The sequence below is a fragment of the Barbus barbus genome, assembly GCF_936440315.1.
Source record: "Barbus barbus genome assembly, chromosome: 41".
Taxonomy (NCBI): Eukaryota; Metazoa; Chordata; class Actinopteri; order Cypriniformes; family Cyprinidae; genus Barbus; species Barbus barbus.
In genome coordinates, this window is record NC_136719.1 from 12873604 (window position 1) to 12895037 (window position 21434).

Below are 21434 nucleotides of genomic sequence, written 5' to 3' on the forward strand. Positions count from 1 at the left end.
AGATGACTGAAGCAGAGGAGGGAGATTCCTCAGAAGGAAGGATTAGTTTGTACAAAGGGTGAACAGGCAGTTGAGAGTTCCAAGGCACCCCATGTGCCCGCAGGGCCGATCTAATGTGCAAATACATAAAAAAGAGGTGCCTGGCAGATTATATTGAGTTTTAAGATTCTGGAAGGATTTAAAACCACTATCATCATAGATATCTCCTCTCCATGTGGACAGGAGATGGGTTACAATGGGACCAAACCGAGATTTACACTGCCTAAGCGGAACTCCCGAAAAAAAGATACATCAATTTATACGGATAAACAATAGATTCCTCAATTGCTCTCCAAGACACAGAAGCGTCAGGATCAAACCAAACTGCTAAAGGGCGGAGGGAGAAGGCTTGAGCTTACAGTCTAAAATTAGGGAAAGAAAGACCTCCATGTAATCTACATCGTTGTAAGTTAGTCAGTTTAATACAAGGATGTTTCCCATCCCATATATACCGTGAAACACATGCATCTAGTTTGTTCCAGTAGCCAACCGGTGCAGTGAGAGGAATCATGGAAGAAAAGAAATTGATACGTGGGAGAACATTCATTTTAATCACCGATATACGGGCCTGAAAAGAAGTAGGAAGACGAGACCAATTTTCCAAATCTGAGGATACTTTGGCTAGAATACCATTATAGTTTTTTGAGACGATTTATTCCCAAGTACTTAAAGTTTTGAACCAATGGAATAGATATAGAAAGGGACATGGAATCAATTTTAGAATTGAGGGGAAGTAAACATGACTTACTCCAATTAATTTTAAACCCAGAGAGAGAGCCAAAATGGTCAAATAAATTCAACACATGAGGAATAGGATGTGACGGCTTCTCCGAAAACAATAAGATATCATCAGCAAACAAAGAAATATGATGATGAGTATTCCGTATATTTTCTCAGATCCCTTTCATTTTGGATGAAAGGGATCTGAGAAAAACTCTTGCTTCTTCTGGGGAGTGTAGCATTTTAGATACACCTTGCGTCTCTCATCTCCTTACTAATTGGCGCAAATGCACTACTTCTTTTTGCGGTAACCGGAGAAAAATCTGGAAAGAAAGACAGCGTTGCTCCATTGGAAGTTTTCACCGGGGCATGAAGTCTGGCGGCCCGCAGAATGAGCTCCCTGTCCGTGTCCCGCAGCAGTTTAAAGATGAAAACCTGTGGTTTAGCGCGATCTGAGGAGAACCTTGTGTACACGCGATGCGCTCGCTTCACTTAAATCACTTTGCCCGCCAGAGACGGGAGCCACGTCAGTAGCGATCTTTTCAAAAAGCCCATAGGGTCGTCCTTTTCGGAGCCTTCAGGCAATCCAACCAGATGCAGATTGCTGCGCCTATTGCGATCCTGTAAGTCCACAACCTGTTGCTCGAGCGCGGCAACAGCGTCTATCGTGATCTGCAACGACTTTCTTTTGTTCTCTCATCTCCTCTGTAAGAAGATCCAGTTTAGAGCATAGCGACTGAACAACTGACATGAGAAGAGAACTTGTTCCGCATCGCCATCAACTCGGTTCTTAGAATGACCTCAAAGTGTGTAACAGTGCTTTGTATGGAAAAGAGCAGTGCAAATCTCCTGCTTAAACTTTCCTTTTGTGTTTAACAGAAGAATGAAAGCCATAAGGGTTTGGAATGACATGAGTGTGAGTAAATGATGACAGACCTTTCATTTCTAGCCTAATTAGCATTAAGTAATAAATGAATACCGTTAATTGCTACAGAAAATTTGAATTCCGTTACTTGCTCATAATTTATGAATTAAGGCCATCTTCTTTTTAACTCTCTCTCAACTGACACATAGATACATTGAAACGGGCATTGATAACATCTTTGAGGAGCCAAGGTAACATTCTCACATCTGCCAGGTTTTTTCATTAATGACCACTGGGTCATGCTGTTTTCAAAGACTTCGGATCAGAATGATTTTACACTGGCTTCAAAGTTCTGCTGCATTCTTCAATCTCATCGAATGGTTCTCAATGCAGATCATGCATAAGAGAGGAATACATGAATATTAATTTCCTGAAATCACAGTAGGGGGTGTGTGGCTCTCTGAGGAATCTTTCTGATCACAAAGCTCTAATTGCTTGTCTGATTCCTGGATCTCCGTCACTATCGTTCAGACGTCCTCTGATCATGTATTATTTGTAATTGTGAGTCGGATTTTGTTGTGCAATCTTAAAGTAATGCTTTTGTATTTAATCAGGGGCCCACCAGATATCAGCAGCCTAGTCCCCATTGGTCCAAAATACGCAGTTAAATGGAGTGCCCCCCTGCTGCAAGTGCAAGTGGTGGAGGTGGGCCAGGAGACCCCCCAGCGGAAAGACAGCATCTACCAGCAGAGTGGAAGCAAGCGCCTGAGCTCCACCAATTCTCAAGGTTGCTATTTTCAAAGTGTGCTCCTTTCATGTGGTTAGAGGAGCATAGATAAAATAATGAACTTGTTTTTTTTATGTAGTTGGTAAAGCTGGATCATATAGAATAGAAAAGTTATTTTAAAGTGTAGTAATATTTTCAAATATTACAGTTTTTTTATTGTATTTTTGAATAATTGCAGCCTTGAACCCTATCTATCTATCTATCTATCTATCTATCTGTCTGTCTGTCTGTCTGTCTGTCTGTCTGTCGATCTATCTAGATATAGTAGAGATATACACACACACGTTTTAATATTTTGAAGATTAAATTCTTAATATTTTATATAATTTTTTCTTTTTAAAAATGTAAAATATTTTGTCATTTTAATTAATTAAAATATCATTGCATTATTTTTAAGAACAATTATTTATAATAATTAATAATAATAAGAGTATTATTTTTACCTACATGTTGTAATATAAACAAATTGACACTAAATACTTCTTGGTTCGAGTTATCTCATTATTGGATGTGGTGTTCTCAATAACTTTTTGTATGATTCATTAAAAGAACTGGCTCATAAGAGTCCTTTATGAATTGTAAAGGAATGGAAATGAATTAATTAGAGTACACTAGTTGCATTGTTTGTATTGTAGAGGACCAGGAAACAAATATTATTCAAATATTAAATTTACAAATATTATTAATATTCAATCGCCTTACAAATTATTGTATAGATTTTTACTGTTCTCTAACACTGGGAAACACAAGAAATTCCAATTTCCCCACAGTTATTCCAGCTATACCTTTAACAGATCATCTCAGAGCTTATATCAGTGCACAGTCCTCCTGCTGCATTCATCTTGTTCAGCAGACTTCAGGTTTCCTCAAGGCTCAATGTTAAACCCAGCTCCCACTCTCCAGCAGGGGAAATATACACTGACAGTCAGAGGACACAACAGAGGGTCTAATTCCAAGATAAGATGAGCCGAAAGTCCTTGGGTGACTTTTTTTCTTCCTTTCTTACATCAGAAAGTTCACCCTTTTCTCTACATCTTTCCTGCTGTGTTTGAGCTTTCAGCCTAATGCAAATACTGCACAGAATTACAATGTTAGTTGAGCACAGCTGTTCCTTTGCAAGAGTTTGCTGGGGGCGTATCATTTCAGACCCAAATGCTTTAATGTGAATATAATTACTGATTATCATGGAAATGTTATTTGTTCAGGAAAGCTGTTTCTGGGTCCACCGCGGCTATATCAGAATCTGCAGGAGTTACAGCATGATCTTTCTGTGGTGGAGGAAGTCACGTTGTTGGTGGGCACCCTGCAGGGATCGTACCAGGTAAAGTCCTTAATCATCCGCAGCTTCGCACACCTGATCAATTTCTGACTGCCAGTGAATAATTTTCTACCTATATTAGAGATGTGCAAAGCGATGTATTTTCATAATCGAATAGTCTAAACGACTAGGTGGTCTTAAAGGGATAATTTGTCCTAAAATAAAATTCTGTCTTCATATATTCACCCATGTTATGCGTTATATACTTTGTGAAACACAAAAAAGATTTAAGAAAAGACCAAACAAATCACTTTTCTCAAACAGAATTTTAATTTTTGGGTGAACTATCCCTTTAAGAAAGCCCTTAGGCTGAATTAAAAATGTTTCTACCAGACACTAATTAATAAAAAATCATTAATAAAACTAATTAACTATTTAACATTTGACATTATTAAATATACATCCACCCTGACTAATGTCCAGGCGTTACTTACAACTATTATATATATATATATATATATACGTTAAACATCTACAACCTTCTGCACAAATCTTTACAAAAAAATGAATTCTGCATACTAACATTGCTCACAGCAGGCGATTTGAAGTCCGACAGTAATTGTCTTGAAATGTATTGTTGAAGATGGTGGATTTGTAACAAAAGCTCTGCTGTGATAGCTGTTGCAACAGTGCTTTCAAGGGGGTGAATTTTGAGATGCAACTTCTCTGAGAGAGTTTACCGTGCTGACAGTCTAAAGCACAGCATGCTGTCAGCATGCTAACACTCTCCACATGAAGTTTCCATTGTAAATCAATTCCTTTTAAAGCACACCTGCTAAAAATACTGAAAATCAAAAACAAAAAAATCTGGAGAAAAGCTGGTCAACCTCATTGATCGACTAGTCGACCCATTCGTACTCACTATAGTATGCAACTGTTTTCTCCATAGGGAAATAGCTTTTTAACAACAAACGTTAAATAGTCTTGTACTGTTGTCCTTTTTGTCCAGTTACTTTTTTACTTCAAATCAAAGTTTGTATTGTTGTGGTTCACCTCAGAGCTGGCTGGTTTGGTTCATGGCTCATAATGCTTTAACAAGGCCTTTTTAAAATCCCTGTGGGAAAAATGATTGGAAAAAACACTTCCGGAACCAGTGTCGCTAAAAAAACATGCGGGCATTAATGCACTCTATTGTGTCGCTTTCTCGCTCTTTAACCTCCCCTTGTGCTAATTATGTTGAAAATGTTAAAAAGCAGGGCGCTAAGTGTGGTAACCGTTTTTAGTCAGTCTGACAGCTGTCTCCCGTAAATGTGACTGTGTACGTGTACAGAATCTCAACACTACCGTGGGGCAGGACTGGTGCATGGCTCTTCAGAGGCTCATCCGCATCAAAGAGGACGAGATCCAGTGTGCCAACAAGTGCCGTCTACGGCTGATGGTTCCTGGGAAGCCTGACAAGTGAGTGCCGACTACCCACTGATGCCAGTGGGCACAGGTTACACAAAATAGAGCTGTGCATTGAATTCCCCTCAAATGTGGGTGGATGTGACACTTACAGTGACCGAAACATAGTCATTCATTTCATCACACTTGTACCAGAACTATTTAGATTTCTTGGATTTGTCTTGGACAGGCTCTTTGGAGTTACTCTATCAGTCCACAGAGCCAAAAGACTTTTGCTGATCAGTTCGAGGTTTAAACACAGACCGAACAGCTTTTAAGATTTAAGCTTTCTTAAAAAAATTAAAGATGGACCATAATGGTTTAAGGCAGTGATCTTCAACCTTTTTCAGAACAAAAACCCCCTTGGTGGATAATGAGACAGAGCATGGACTCCCTGTTACATACAGCCTTTAATATGTTTTATTTTTATTATTGTTAACATTGATGATAAGTTTCTTTAGCACCAAATCAGCATATTGGAATGATTACTGAAGGATCATCACAGGAATAAATTATATTTTAAAGTATATTACAATAGAAAAGTTTTTTACTGTATTTGTATTTAAATAAATGCAGCATATTCATTATTTTACAGTTGACTTTATACACTGTAGCGTGAGAAGCACAATAAAAGCTTTGGTTGAAATACGTTCATTATTGTTTAATGCTTATTTTCCTTTTTTTGAAACAATTATTTTGAGATCAAACCGTAATTGGCGGACCCCCTGCCGTACCATTGTGGACCCCCTGTTGAAGACCCCTGCATTAAGCTGAATTGTGTTTTTTGTTGTTGCCATGTACTTTTTTCCAGCAGACACAAATTCTTTTGACTCTTGGCACAAATAGAAAACTGAAAGAAGCTTTGTTTCACTTGGATTTTGATTGTGTTGAATCCCTCTTGGATTTTCACAGTTTGTGGATGTGTGTGTGCGTACATCCCTTGACAGGTCTGGCCGCCCAGTCAGTTTCGCAGTGGTCTTCAGTACACCCAGTCCAATTAGCAAAATCTCCTGGGTCAATCGCCTGCATCTGGCTAAAATCGCCCTGAGTAAGTGTGGGATCTCAAACATGAGTAACACATTGTTGACATGAATCTTTCACTTATTATTTTCATGGATTCATTTTCTTGTGTGTATAAAAGCTTTGAGTTTCAGTGACACTATTGCGCCTCTGGCTAAGCTTATTACCATTTGTGTAGGAGAGGAGAACTTGCCTGGCTGGGTGTGCGTAGAGGATGATGAAAAGACTAAGCCTCCATTCTGGTGTCCGTTACTGGCCTGCCGTTTGCCTGTGTTTACCCCAAAAATGCAAGATTTGAAGGTAAGTGAGAGACAACCAACCAATTTGCAGAACACATTCAGCTACTGTAGACCGAAGTCATTTTACGTAGTTTTTTATGCGTTTTACTAAAAACGACTGAAAAATGAAAGTTCTGTTATCATGGTAAGTGAATTGTAAGTGGTTAAATGTAAGCCTGTGTTCTACCTGTAGGAAGAAATAAACTATAAATTAGATCTTAATATGTTTCTCTTAGAGTTTTCAAGAGAATGTTAAGGGTCTGCAGATATTAAATATTTAATTTTTAAAACATATTTTTAAAACACTATCTTTTGGAATAATATTTTAAAATGTAATCAAAATACATTTTAGTAACATTTATGAATTCATTTGTGTGTAAAGTGTGTATGTATATATACACACACACACACGTATATTAATATTTTGAAATATTTGTACTATTTAAAATAACTTTTATATTTGAATATATTTTAAAATGTAATTTATTCCTGTGATTTAAAAGCAATTTAAAGTGATAAAATTTTTTTGCATCATTACTGCAGTCACATGATCATTCAGAAATCATTGTAATATTCTGATTTGCTGCTCAAAAAACATTTGTTATGTTGAAAACAGCTATATAAAATATTTCCCTTTGGGTTTATACATCAACGTAATGTTACAACATAATGTTACTGTAATAATGGGTAGAAAACATTCAGTTAAAAAATTCCACCAATACATAAATATTTCCCATATAATATTTAATAATTGACTTTTAGTACAGACAGAATCATATTTAATTCATTTTTGAAATGTCATCTTTGTGATTATATTAATAAAATGTTATCACTAAGAGCAAACATCTTTTTTTATATAAAGTAATTACTCTTTGCACATGAAAATTTAGCTGCCTTCACTTTAGAAAAGGGGTCCTGTCACGGTGCACAAAGCAGGGAGGATCGAGGACACGCAGACGAGCAAGTAAACTCAAACAATAGACTTTACTGGAGACAGGGCAGGACAAGGCAAACTCACAGACATCAAACACCAGGGGTAACGAGTAGACCAGACCAAATTACACTGAACAGACAGGACTTTAAATACACAGAATAATGAGACGAACATGGCTGGACAAGAATTAACTAATTACATTTAACAAGGACAGGAAACAAACCAAATATGGGCATGGAAACACAGGGAGCACGTGGAAACACAAGACACACACAACAATGGGGCATCATATTTGGGGTCCTTGGCATCAAAACGGTTTGAAAATCTTAGACAGCAATGAGATTAAATGGAAAATATATGAAGACTTTCGCTTAAGTCTCATGTGTTTCAGATTTTTCTGTTTTCAGATTTTTCAGTTTTAGGAGAAACAGCTATTGAAATATCACTGCACACTCTTAACTGTGAACTCCTGAAAGAGCAACCTATGTGCAATGTTTTTCCTGGAGCTGCAGGAAAAAAACATTTCCTTTGAGTACTCAGTGTTTGATCTCAGACAAGGCAGACTGTACTCAGATTTAGATTCAGACATTCATTGGTATGCATGTGGTAGACGATAATTCACTGCTTATTGCTTGGCCAACATGCTAAACTTTTATCTGCCCTATCAGTACTGCACAACTTGGTGGATTGGAAATCTTTCTAACATAGTATTTGCAATCAGACGGTGTCTGCATCAAACACATGTTGCCTTACATTTACATATAGCTTTGATCTTCTATTTTGTACGGCATTGCTATTCTACACCTCCTGGTTGGTGTGCTGCTTCACAACATCTGGTCAGTACTTTCGATCCACAGGACTTCACATTTTTATTCAAGCCCTTCTGCCGGTCCAGTTTTGATTATATTTATTAGTGATGAGTTCTGTTCTCCCATTGAATTTCATTGCTTTTATAGTACTGTTATGATTTGTTGTTGAACTACAGTTGTGTTGAGGTTAGTATCTCATATTCATTCTCAGTGGGTGGCTCGTTGATTTCTGTAGTGTATTTAACATTGTTTTTGCAATCAGTTCTACTGATTTGTCACTCAGATACTGTTATCTGGATAACACAGATGAGGTTTCGTCGAAATTGCAATAACGACTTGTTAATAGTCATTAAAGCATCAGTAAGAATGTGTTGTAAGCCACAAACCATGTTGTTCACCGAATGCCACCATTTTCCAGGAAAAAGTGTGTTTATAAATGTATGGATTTACAGTATAGCTGTATAAGTTTCGATTAAGTTTCTGTACATTTTGTATATGTTATTTTTGTAAAAAGAAAAACAGTTGCAAACAAAACCAATAGCTCAAGTGTAGTGTAGTGCACTGCAATATATTTTATCAACACAAATCAGTATAGTTTATGAGCACATTTTCTCATTGTCCTCAAAAAGTTCTGGTTCATTAGTTCTCTGTCAGCCTGACAAAAAAAAGTGTCTTCCCAAATCCCTAATGTCTAATAGCAAATGTGTTCCATAGGTAGCACTATGACAAATGCTTCAAGCTCATTTGCTGTTGATGCGTTTATATTATACTATTTTCAAAATGTGATGCAATCACCCTTTAATGATTGCTTTCCATACCTCTATCAACTCTGGATGAGTGGCTGATGCGTCTTCTGGCTGCTTTATGTGTCGCTCTTACAGCTACAAACCTCACATGCTCATCTGATCCTGCACCTGATGTTTTTGATGTGTCTTGACAGTGGATGTTCTTTTTGCCTGGGATGTGTAGTACTTTGAAGTCAGACGGTTTCAGCCTTAGGACCCATTGTTCAGTGCTGGCAGAAGGTTTAGATTACGGACTAAATATATTCCCTAGTATTTTGGTCTGTGATCAAATCAAACTTTCTCCCAAAAGCTAAGGCTTCACTTTCTTTATGCCTATATTTGCATTCAGTCAGCCTGCGATTCACCAAGCATGTATACATCTTTCCTCTTTGGTACTGAACAAACGCTCGTCTTAACCTACGGAATGTGCATCTGCTTTCATCTGCGTTCTGTCATCATCCTTTTTGAAGTACACTCCAGTGCCAGTACTGTAGCTTACAAGTCCCAAGAAGAAATGTCTTCATAGCTCATGTGCTCTTTGCAGTTGGTTTGATTACTTGGTTTAATAACAAAACTTCCATGAGGTTCAGTGTACTTGCTTACCGAAATATAATACTTAGATATGAAGTGTAGTAACGAAACAGAAATAGCGACAGATCAATATTTCTTCCTTGTTGTGACATACAGTGAACCAGATTATTGAATAAGAAACAAATCTGGGTCATTTTTTATAAATTACAATACTAAAAAAAATTAAAATTTATGTAAAATGTTTTTGTGTATATATATTTGTGTATATATATACACACATAGCTGTGGTCAAAATTTTACAGACACTTTGCAGTATCTGCAATATGTTAATTATTTTACCAAAATAAGAGGGATCATACAAAATGTGTGTTATTTTTTTATTTAGTACTGACCTGAAAAAATATATTCACAAAAGGAAATAATAGTTGAATTTATAAAAGTGACCCCATTCAATGTGGATGATTCACAGCTTTTTTTTTTTTTTGGGGATAGAAAAATCCTTCAGGGTCTTTTTTTCAGCATCATTTGTATTTGAACCCTTTCTAATGACTGTATGATTTTAAGATCCATCTTTTCACACTGAGGATAACTGAGAGACTCAACTGTTAAAAAAGTTTAAATGCTCTCTGATCCAGAAAGAAATCAGATGCATTTTTTTTTGACAAAAAATATCATTTTTTGAAAACCCTCAATTCGATTTCCACTGTATTCAGAAGCTGTTCCAAACTTTTCCCAGAACAATATAGTGTCATCAGCAAACAAAACCATTTTTAATACTTTAGACACTTTACAAATATCATTTATGTACAGTACAAACAACTTAGGGCCTAGCACCGAACCTTGTGGAACACCACAAGTAACTTTCATTAAATCTGATTTAACATTATTAATTTGTACAAACTGATATCTGTCATCGAGGTAACTTTTTATCCAAGCAAAAGCTTTCCCTCTTATACCATATCTCTCCAGTTTCATCATTAATACTCCATAATCAATAGTGTCAAAAGCTTTTTTTAAATCTAGGAACACCCCCACAGTATATTCATTATTATCCAATGAAGAAGAAATCTCTTCTACCAGTTCCATCACAGCCATTGAGGTCGACCTGTTTGATCTAAAACCATACTGATGATCACTCGAAAATTTGTGTTTATCTATAAAATTGTGAAGCCTGCGCACAAATATTTTCTCTAAAATTTTCGAGAACTGGGAAAGAAGAGAAAATGTCTGTAGTTGGAAAAACAGTGACGATCTCCATTTTTAAAAAGAGGAATAACTTTAGCTGTTTTCATATTACTAGGGAATATTCCTGTTAAAAAGGACTGATTACAAATGTGTGTAAATGGTTTTACTATATGGTGTTCTATAATATTTTTTATTAACGACATGTCAATATCATTACAATCAGTGGAATATTTATTCTTACAGTTGTTAACAATGTAGAGTATTTCCTTTTGATCAACTCCCCTTATAAACATTGAATAATCATTACTGGAAATATTAATTTCATCTATCCTATCCCCAGTTCTTTGCTCCACGATCACTTTTGCTAAATTGCTCCCAATATTTACAAAATACTCATTAAATTCATTGACAACTCATTTTATTTATACTTAATTTATCATCATTAACAAATTAATTTGGGTCATCAACTTTCCCAGTATTCTTTTTAATTAATAATAATTCAATCAATAACTTAATATATAATAACTTATAATAGTCCTTTTTACTAAATCTTATAATACTTATTAATTTATTTTTATATGTCTTGTATCTATTTTCCGCTTGTATAGTTCTAGTTGCTATAAATTTCCTGTATAATGCATTTTTCTTTTTACATGCTTTCTCTATTCCCTTAGTAATCCATGGTTTGTCCTCATTTTTTTGCTTCTTTACAGTCCTCATAAACAATGTTTTTCGTATTTTTCGATTAATATGGACAAAAAAGTATCATAAGCACTATTAAGATCTTTACTTGCATAAATCTCGCTACAATTTTGATTCTTTAAGTCCTCACTGAGAGCAGCAATGATTTCTGGTGTTCTATATCGAATTCATTTAAAACTATTTATCCTACTACCTTTTGTTTTATCAAATAATCTTTGAAAGATTGCAAAAACTGGAACATGAATCCTCCTACTATTTTTTCCTTCAATTTTGTTTGTATATATATATTATCTATTAATGTAGCAGTATTTTTAGTTATTCTACTAGGTTTTGTAATCACAGGAAATAGACCTTTACTATATAGTGTGTCAGTAAAATCTGTTATTCTTATTTCCTTTTGGATTCAATAAATCAATATTGAAATCTCCACATATAATTTGTATTTTGTTCTCATTCCATTTCTCGAGCATACCAAATAATTTATTCATAAAGGTATCCGTACAAGTTCCTGGTGATCTATGCACACAACTAATAATTATATTTTTAGATCTTTCAATATCGATTTCTATAGTTACACATTCCAAAAGATTTTCTATAGTCTCTGACATACTTTTAATCAAATTAGATCTTAACGCTGTGTCAACATATAAAGCAAGTTCTCCTCGTTTCTTATTAACTCTGTTTACTGTAAACAAATTATACCCTTCCAATTCTACTTCATGTATTTTCTCATTATCAAGCCAAGTCTCTGACACAGCAATCACATTAAATTTATTAAACTGACGCAAATAATCCTTAATGTGTATGAAATTTTTATAAAGACTTCTACTATTTAAATGTATTATTGATAATGCCCCCTCCATATTCACATCTTCTGTATAATACTCACAACAATTGTTATTTACATCATTAAAAAAGTGATTTTCTGGGTCAATATCATTTTCAATCTCGTACATTTTATGATCCGCGTGATTGAAGGATTTAAAATTCAAATTATTGTACTTACAGTGACATTGTAATTGACATTCAAAGTACTTTATTTTTCCGATTCACAAACCGAACAACTATTGCAGGCTTCGCTCCGCCATTCCTTTGTGGAAGGGTATGACAGGCCACAACATTATCGCTCTGAATGATCATATTCTGGCTTTCAAAGAACTTGATTACTTGCTTTTCCAGCGTTTGTAGTTCCTCTGGTAGGGCGCCTTCACTGTCTCTGTCTCTGGCCACTGTACTGGCGTACGTCCGGTGTTTTGTTTCCAGTCCGCTTATAATTAAATCCTCCATTCTTGTATATTGCTCCAGCTCGTCAATCCTTCTCTCCAGTCCTTCAATTTTCTTGTCCTTCTCTTTCACAAGGTTCTTCAGTTATTTAACTTCATCCATCAGATCAAGTAGCATAGTTTGTTGTTTAGCAACTTTGCTCAACTCGTCCGACATGAAGTTTAGGGATTTTCTGATCTCCTCCGACTCATCTTCAACCACGCTGCTGATTTGCTTCAGTGGCATTCTGGTTTGTTCGTTTTTGTCTTTGTGTTTTTACAATATTAATTAAACTTAGTTTATTATTAACACTTTTTTCTTTTGAACCTATGTACGAGACTTTTTTTGTGGGAATTGTTTGATGGTTTATAGAGTGGGGGGAGAAAACCTTTGTTACTGCAGATTAAAGCGAGGCAGATCTGTGCCTGCTAGAGAAGATGCAGGAATAAACGAGCGTTTGCTTATGTGATGTGAAGTGTAGTCTGTGTTCAGGAGGAACACCCATGAGATAAATGTGGCTGACTTTTAAATCACTCTTCTCATAAATACCCTTTCCACCTCCATATTATCAGAACGCAAAAAGCAATAATGAGCTTGAGAAGCAGAAAGAAGGAACGAGGACACTAGAAATCGCCAGGTCATTAAGATGTCTTTCTAAAATGCTACAGTAAGATACAGCAGCACAAAATCAGCACATTCTGAAAGAAAATGACAAGCCTGACACAGAACCTTGTATAAATAATTCCATTGGGCTAATTCATGTACATATTAAATATTCTGCCTGTTTTTTCCACGGAGGGGAAAATGTGAATAAAAGCTGTGGCCCCAGTAGATTGTTTAAGATGAAAAGGGGCTCCATTCCCACTGTGCATATCCAGGAAGAGCAAGTTTTGCACATCAGAGTGCTGAGCATCAGGCTCACAGCAGGAGAGGGATAGCGGCAGCCTCCGATTCCCATGCAAGAGCCTCCTCAAACACAATAAGAACTGTTTCATCTAAACAGGTCATCCTCTTGCCATGAAACTCTGCTATAGGCTAATCTGTCATAAGAAATGTAATTGGTTCTCATTACATTACAGATAAAAGCCGTTTAGTAGTCCCCCGTTTCTATATAATGCCAATGATTCAACAAATTGCATTTATTTATTTAAAATATAAATAGACCATTGTTATAATCATTTTAAAAATTAAGATACATGTATTACAATACGTTTATTTATCAATAAATATATTTTTAACCCTGCATGTAATAAAATTTTAATAGCTTTGTCTGGGCTAAAAGTGGAAAATTGCTTGTTGTCTGTGGCTGTACTTTTCTGCCATCACTGAAGATACATTTCTGTCTCTTCTAATGGAAATTTGAAACGCAATCACAGGAAATGTCTTGAGTGTGTATGCAAAAAGATTTACAGCAAAACACTGTAATTATGTTCTTTTCAAGCTGCTAAAATGGTAAAGTTCTATCATTATTTACTCGCCTTAATGTTATTCCAAACATTTCAAAAGAAGAGCTTTTTCATACATTTCCTGGTCATTTTTTCCCATGCGATTAGAAGAAATGGAACCTGGAGTTTTCAAAGTTCAAAAAGCAATATGTATTGCTTGTAGTACATCAAGTACTAGTGGAGTGAAGTATTACTTTAATAGCAAACCCGAAAAAAAACAAAAAACCTATAAGTATCTGTATTTTGTAATGTCACATTTAATTAGCAATGAAATTGACTGGATGGATTTTGACATGACGATACATTTATTATTATGCACCATTATGTTGAAAATAAAACCCTTAAAACCATAGCTGTATACTTCTCATGAGCTGTAATTACAAGGTGCTATAGTTAATATTAAGTTATGTGCTGAATGATGTGTTGTCGTGCTGTGGTAAACAATGTACTCTTAATTAATATTAGCACAGTGTCAGCAGGGGTGGGATTGTCACCAGACATGTGGGCCCTGATGATTAAACCTGGAATAATAGCTTGTCTGGCTTGTGCATAAATTATATGTGAATGGCAATGGGTGTTTAATAACCTTATGTCTTTCTAATTTGAGCCAAAACACCCTGCAGTCAATTAACTTCCTTTACTTCTCTTTCCAAGCCAAGTTTTGGCTGTGGCCACCAGCTCTTTTAGATGTGAACTAACTCAGCATGCATCAGAGCCGCCGCCACAGCTGCCAAAACATGGACAACAAAGTGTGTAAATTTGAGTGTCCCATGCCTTTCCCACCCTGAAATAAAATGGAATGAATTGTACAAATCTGAAATGTAATCGCTTTTCAATATCTTTCTGAAACAGGACAATCAAAAGATGTGCATCATATTTGTCATGCCCCATTTAAAGCCTTCAATCCAAAATAAATTAATAAAAAATAATTCTGTCCTGTAGTTTAGATAATCTGTTGGCTGCGAGTTGGTGTTTTGAACATGCAAAAAACAGTTTTTCTTCTTTGATCCCACTGTTGCAGTACTCTAATGTTCATGTTTTAGAACAAAATGTGCATTCAACACAGTTAAAAGGATACTTTAAAAAATATTGACATGAAAATATCCCTTTAAGGCAGCTATGTCTGTAATTGGCATGCAAGTACAGCTCCATGAATGATGAAAAACCAGAGTTTGTCGGGATTAAGTTTAAATGACTTTCCTTTAGCGCTGAGCAAACTGACATTTCTCTGAGCTCAAGCTTAAGGTCTATGAGTGACACGGTGTCTTTTTTGATTAATATCAAAGATTCCTATAGTCAAAAGCAGGCTACTCTTAATGCTTGCCTTTTTTAAATCGAGCCTCAAGATGCTTATTTTGAGGGTAAATGGAATAATATCCTGCCTTTTTGTTGATAGACTCAAAATTTTGCTTATCACTTGTTAGTGTGCAGAATAAAACTGCAGTTGCACCAGAATAGTCCACTGTACTTGTCTGCATCCCACATTGCAGAAGCAGTATTATAGTGGTACTGTGAGAGTAAAAAGGTTTATTTTAAAAGGAAAAGAAAAGAAAATAATAATAATAATTTTATTTAGCAGTTAAATTGGTTAAAAGTGACAGTAAAGACATTTATACTGTTATGAAATATTTCCTTTTAAAATACATCCTTTTTTTTCTTTTCAAGAATCCTAAAAAACAAAGGTATCACAGTATTTACAAAAATATTCAGCAGCACAACAGTTTTCACCAAATCAACATATTTGAATATTTTCTGAAGAATCATTTGACACTGAAATGACTTCTGAAAATTCAGCTTTGCCATCACAGGAATAAATACATTGTTATAATAGAAAAGACTTCTTTCAAACATATTTTAAAAAATGTGAATGTATTTTGTGTGTATATAGCAATTTAAAAGACATTTTAGTGGTTTTTTTAGTATTGTGATTTTCAACTGATTTCCAGAGCTGCAGCTTTTAATGCTAATTTCCTAAAGTGATCTCATCATCTTTTTTTTTTTTTTTTTTGCTGCAGTTGCAGGCTGCCCTGTATAACCCGGTCCACTGTTCTCTTCTTGGTTTTTCTGCCGCTAGCACATCCTTGCCTCAGGGCTACCTCTGGGTAGGTACACTTTTCACAATGAGAACATCTTTTCTTCTTTATAAATCATCACTGCACTTGTGCAGGAATATCATATAATCTCTGTACATCTCTGATGGTGCACTTCCCTCACCTCTCCTCTGATGCACCTAAGGGGAAACAAATCACCGACAAACATTTGAATAGTCCACCTCTAACCAAGGCTGTCATCAGGACGGTACAACTGAGAACATCCTGAGCCCCTTACTTAAACTTAATGACAATGTGCCAATTTCCCAGACCTCCAGTATCACATTTTACTAAGTAGTCGTTTAGCAGGTGTTCTTTTATCCACATTCAGTATACTTGGTCAAAGGCACAATGGAAATAGCTCACGGATCATTCCCTGCAGGGTTTGAACCTCCATAATTTGCCTCAGCACAGCATTCAGTTTATATTTAAGCGATATTTCATAAGCAAGAGTGATGTCGTTCTGAATACTCATTACACTTTACAGTGCAAGTAAAATTCAGTAGATATATATATATATATATATTTTTTTTTTATAGCAAGTGTGGGTGTTATTTAGGAGAGGCCCACGATCACTTTTTTGACTGAATCATTGTTTGAATGAATTGGTTTAATGAATGATTCAATGACTTATTCATATTTGTCGCCACTTGCTGGCGTAACAATTTAACTTTCAGAAGGAGGCACAATTGTGAAGTCCCAGTGCTGTTAGACCAATTTGTTAACTAACTTGTTTATTTTCCAAAATAAAAGTGTCCAGGCCATGAACCAGATCTTAAATCTGACTGAATCACAACTCTACATTAAAATGTACTTTTCTGTGATATTTTTCTCTCAGCTTACAGAGCTTTTCCACCTGAAGTAAGTGATGGTAGCAGGAGCTGCCCCAAAAAATCACTGTTAGAATAGTTTGATCGACGTTTAAAAGAAAGAGGGAAGTAGGATTAAAAGTTTCTCGAAAGGCAGCTCTAGAAACAAACATCAAGTATTCCACATCAAAAGACATGGCATAAATCATTTATCTCATGGCTGTGCTTCCACTTTTTTTTTTCCCATCATTTTTGCCTGCAGCCTCTCAGAGGGCTATGTCAGTGAGTTGAGGCACTGGATGTCCTCCTTCTCATGTTTGTTTTCTTTTTGTTGTCTCTTCGACTGCACAGGTGGCTAGTGGGGATGACAACTCCCACGGGCAGGTGGAGATTTTCTCCCTTAACAGACCCACTCCACGCTCCGTTAAGAGCTTCTCTCTAGGTTCCCCAGTGCTTTGTCTGGAGTATATCACAGAGCCCAGCACTGATGAAGAACTGGAAACGCAAACCTCTGAAGTTCTTTCCAAGATCGGCAACACCATCTGTGTAGGATTATTGGATGGCAAGTAAGTCTGAATACATACCTGTATTGGTCTGGAATGATTTGAGTCGTTACTTTGCTAATTTTGTGCATTCAGCCACAACTAATTGGCTTCTTTCCCAGGGAAAAGCTCTTGATTTTTTTTGTTTGTGTGTGTTTCTCAAGCATCCTGGTTTATGGAAGTGTGAACACCGCTGCTCAGTGTCTGCTAACATTTTGTAACCCAGAGGGCTGCCCAGTTCTGTGCCTAAAACAATCTGCCAACTTTCTCTTCGCTGGACTGAGTAATGGAAAAGTCGCTGTTTATAACCGAAAGAGTGGAGGTAGAATAATTTCTGTGCAATTTTCAGTTTAAATATAGATTAAAGGGATAGTTCACTCAAACATGAAAATTCAGTCATCATTCTGTCATTCCAAATCATGACTTTCTTTTTTCTGTGAAACATAAAAGAAGTTATGTGGTCACCAAAACTGTTTGGTTACCAACATTCGTGTTCCACAGAATAAAGTCAAACAGGGTTGGACACGAGGAAGAGTAACCAATGCAAGAATTTTAATTATGGGTGAACTATACCTTTTATTAACTCTACAATAATACATTTGATCAATTCTATTCTTTTTTTTCATTTGCTTTGGATTTACATTTGCAGGAAACAATATGTGAACTCTTGGATTTCTGCATGAATTCCATAAAATCTTCAATAAAAGACAAACACAATCTGTTTAAACAAATAACACAAAAGCAATTATGCTTTTAACACAAAAGCAAAAATTATGCTTTTGCATGTCTTTATTGGGCACGCCCTGTAAACAGTCACAGGGCAGGGTGGGAAAAAAGTTTCCTCTTTACAAAATCATTTCAGTTCAGCAATATTTTTGGGATGTCTGGTGTGAATCACTCTCTTGAGGTCTTGCCAAAGCATGCCAGTCAGGTTTAGATCAGGACTGGGCCACATCAGATGGGGTATTTTATTGTTGATTTAGTCCTGGGCTTGGGATCACTGTCCTGTTGAACCGCTCAACTTCTGAGTTCCAGTTGAACTTACATCCTTTTGCAAAATGACCTGATAAACGTGGGTTTATGGGTTTAAAATCTGTTTATGCCCAACTGGCTGTTAGGTTTAGGGGTGGACCTTCATGCTTATGTTTCTTCTCAAAATCGTCTATTTCCATACGAATCATATGAATTCATACAAATAGTTATGTAGTTGGGTTGGGTGACTCCAATTAAGTTAATCCAAAAATGAAATTCTGTCATTTACTCACTCCATGTCTTTCCAAATCTGCATGATTTTATTTCCTCTGTGGAAAACAAAAGAAGATACTGAGAAAAAAATATTTTTATGAATACAATGTTTGTTTAGAACTCCAGGTAAAAGGTTCACATATTTTTCCTGCAACTGTATACAGCACCAATGCCTCGTTTTTGATATTACTTTGTGCTTATGACAATATAGTTTTGAGTATTTTTTTATTTACTTATTTAATAGAAACAAGTAAAGCTAAGCTAATTCTCTTCATTGATTGATTGATTTGATCCTCTCTGAATCTGCTGCTTTATTTTTAAAGATTAGCCATTTCCAATAGCGCTTCTAAAACCAGCATGCATTTTGCGGTTACAGAGGGGTTGTGGGATCCAGATTCCTGCAGACATGTGGTTATTGGATGCGCTCCCGTCCTCAAACTCCTCCAAATAGACGAGTGTGTGTGGGCCAGCTGTGTCAACCAGGTCTCTGTGATTGAAGGCTCCTCTCTCAGGACTCAGGTAGAGACTCAGAAATCATAGACATTAGATCCTTCTCCTCTGAGAAATGCGTTGGTGAAATGAAAATGTGTTCAATGTGATTCCACCACCTTCGCAATGAAGATGCAGTGCACAACTGTTTTTCATAAGACCGTTTGAATTAAAAGAGTGAACTGTCACGTCACGTCACCTATCAAAGCTTGAGATCGGTTCTGTAACAAAGGTTGGTTAAGGAAAGCTTGAAATGATTCTTTTATTTCAGAGTTTTACATTTCATTTCTCTGGCTTCCCGTGCTAGATGCATTATGAGAGAGCATCTTAAGCCACACATAAAAGGTATCCTCCCTGTAGAAGCCCAACAGCATGCTAGGGTGCTAGCCTTTGATCACTTCTGACAGCTGAGCCAACCTCTCTATTTTGCCGCAAGGAGTGCACCCTCCCTCTGCCTTCCTGATGCTTAATATCAGGATTAAATTCAGCTCTGGAAGTTGGAAGTTCAGTTCAACCGGAAGATAAGATGTGGGTACACATATGGACATGTTAACCTTTTTAAATGTGCAAGTCAGTAGTTGTTTGCACCTATAGGGAATGCAGAATGTCAGAATTTTTCTGTTGTGAAACAGAAGTAAGGTCCAGGAAGTACAGCAGGATGTACAGGCATAGTCTGCAATTATGTGGCTACAAAAAAAAGGTAAGCTGCAGGGCATGTAACAAGGAAACAGTAATATTGTGAAATGTTTTTAAAATTTAAAATAACTGTTTCTAGTATCATTTAAAATGTAATTTATTCCTTGTATGGCAAAGCAGAATTTTCAGCATCATTACTCCAGTCTTCAGTGTCACATGATCTTTCAGAAATCATTCTAATATGCTGATGTGCTGCTCAGGAAACATGTATTATTATTATTATTATTATTATCATTGTCATTGTGTTGAAAACAGTGCTGCTTAATATTTCTGAGTTTTTTTTTTAATAATAGAAACTCTCAAACGAGTTTGAATTATAAATTATAAGAAAAATATATTTTTTAACATTATATGTCTTTAATGTCACTTGTGATCAATTCAGTGCATTCTTGTTAAATAAAAGTATTATACATAAAGCATTTTGATGCAGAGCTTAAAGTCTTGGCCACAATAAATAAATAGAAAGAAAAATAGGAATAAAGGAAGAAAACATGCATAGCATACAAAAATATCAAAACATTATTTGGTCCAACAAATATTGTTACTAAAAAAGTGTATAAATAAATATTTAAACTTGAACGCTTACCTTAAATGTTTCCTTTACCTGTATATATTTTATCTTTTGTGATTATATTAGAAAAATATCAAATATAAATTATACACGTGTGTGTGTGTGTGTGTGTGTGTGTATACGCACACATATATATATATATATATATATATATATATATATAGAGAGAGAGAGAGAGAGAGAGTATATAATATTTTTTTATATAATCAAAAGATAAAGTGTGTGTGTACACAAACACACACAGATATAAAATATTATTATTGCATCCTACTGTTATTACTGCTATGTTATTTTGACTTTTGAAATTATCCATTTCCCAAAAATTCTTAGTGGATTTAAGTGGATTATTTACTAATTGAAGCTTTTATGGTTTTCCTTAACATTTGGCATACTGGAATCTGATGTAATATGCCCAGCCTCATATGCCCAAACAGACTTTCATTAGGCAGTATATAACCTGACATCAAATCAAACCCTTTCTTGAGCACTACAGTCCACAGTGTTGGCCTAAACTTTGATGTTTAGCTTTGATTTCTTTGTCTCTTTCCCTCTAAATCTACCATTCCTCTTGCTATTTCTTGTTTTTATGCATTTTCATCATTATTTTGTATCTTTTATGATTCCCAGAGTTTTGAAGTTCATCCAGACCCCATGGTTAGTGTGACCCACATGGTGCGCGCTGGAGGAGGAGTGTGGATGGCGTTTTCAGAGGGATCATCCCTACGTCTGTTTCACACAGAAACATTGGAACACCTCCAAGAGATCAACATTTCAACACCCTCTGCATATTTGAACCCTGGCAAGTCCAACGTGTGATTATTGTGCAGGATATGAATTCTGCAGGATAATGTTTTGGCACACAGGTCCTGAAAGGGGCATGAGTGTCAAGTGGATCCACAAAAATGTTTGAAATTTAGCTAGTTGGTAG

General features: G+C 35.8%; 1 protein-coding gene across 9 annotated transcripts in view; it reads left to right on the top strand.

Moving 5' to 3' along the window:
• LOC306860731 (rho guanine nucleotide exchange factor 10-like protein) overlaps positions 1 to 21434 on the top strand; it is a 52024-nt gene that overhangs the window by 28171 nt on the left and 2419 nt on the right. For 5 of the 9 annotated variants that reach the window (XM_079402583.1, XM_079402586.1, XM_079402588.1 and 2 more), the window contains 11 exons: positions 1834 to 1875; positions 2239 to 2411; positions 3617 to 3732; positions 5000 to 5127; positions 6060 to 6160; positions 6311 to 6432; positions 16080 to 16166; positions 17315 to 17529; positions 17670 to 17827; positions 19127 to 19269; positions 21134 to 21305. In XM_079402583.1, coding sequence (XP_079258709.1) covers positions 1834 to 1875; positions 2239 to 2411; positions 3617 to 3732; positions 5000 to 5127; positions 6060 to 6160; positions 6311 to 6432; positions 16080 to 16166; positions 17315 to 17529; positions 17670 to 17827; positions 19127 to 19269; positions 21134 to 21305 — 1457 coding nt within the window. The remainder of the gene's footprint in view (positions 1 to 1833; positions 1876 to 2238; positions 2412 to 3616; positions 3733 to 4999; positions 5128 to 6059; positions 6161 to 6310; positions 6433 to 16079; positions 16167 to 17314; positions 17530 to 17669; positions 17828 to 19126; positions 19270 to 21133; positions 21306 to 21434) is intronic. The other 4 variants (XM_079402585.1, XM_079402590.1, XM_079402591.1 and 1 more) reach the window with 2 other exon arrangements.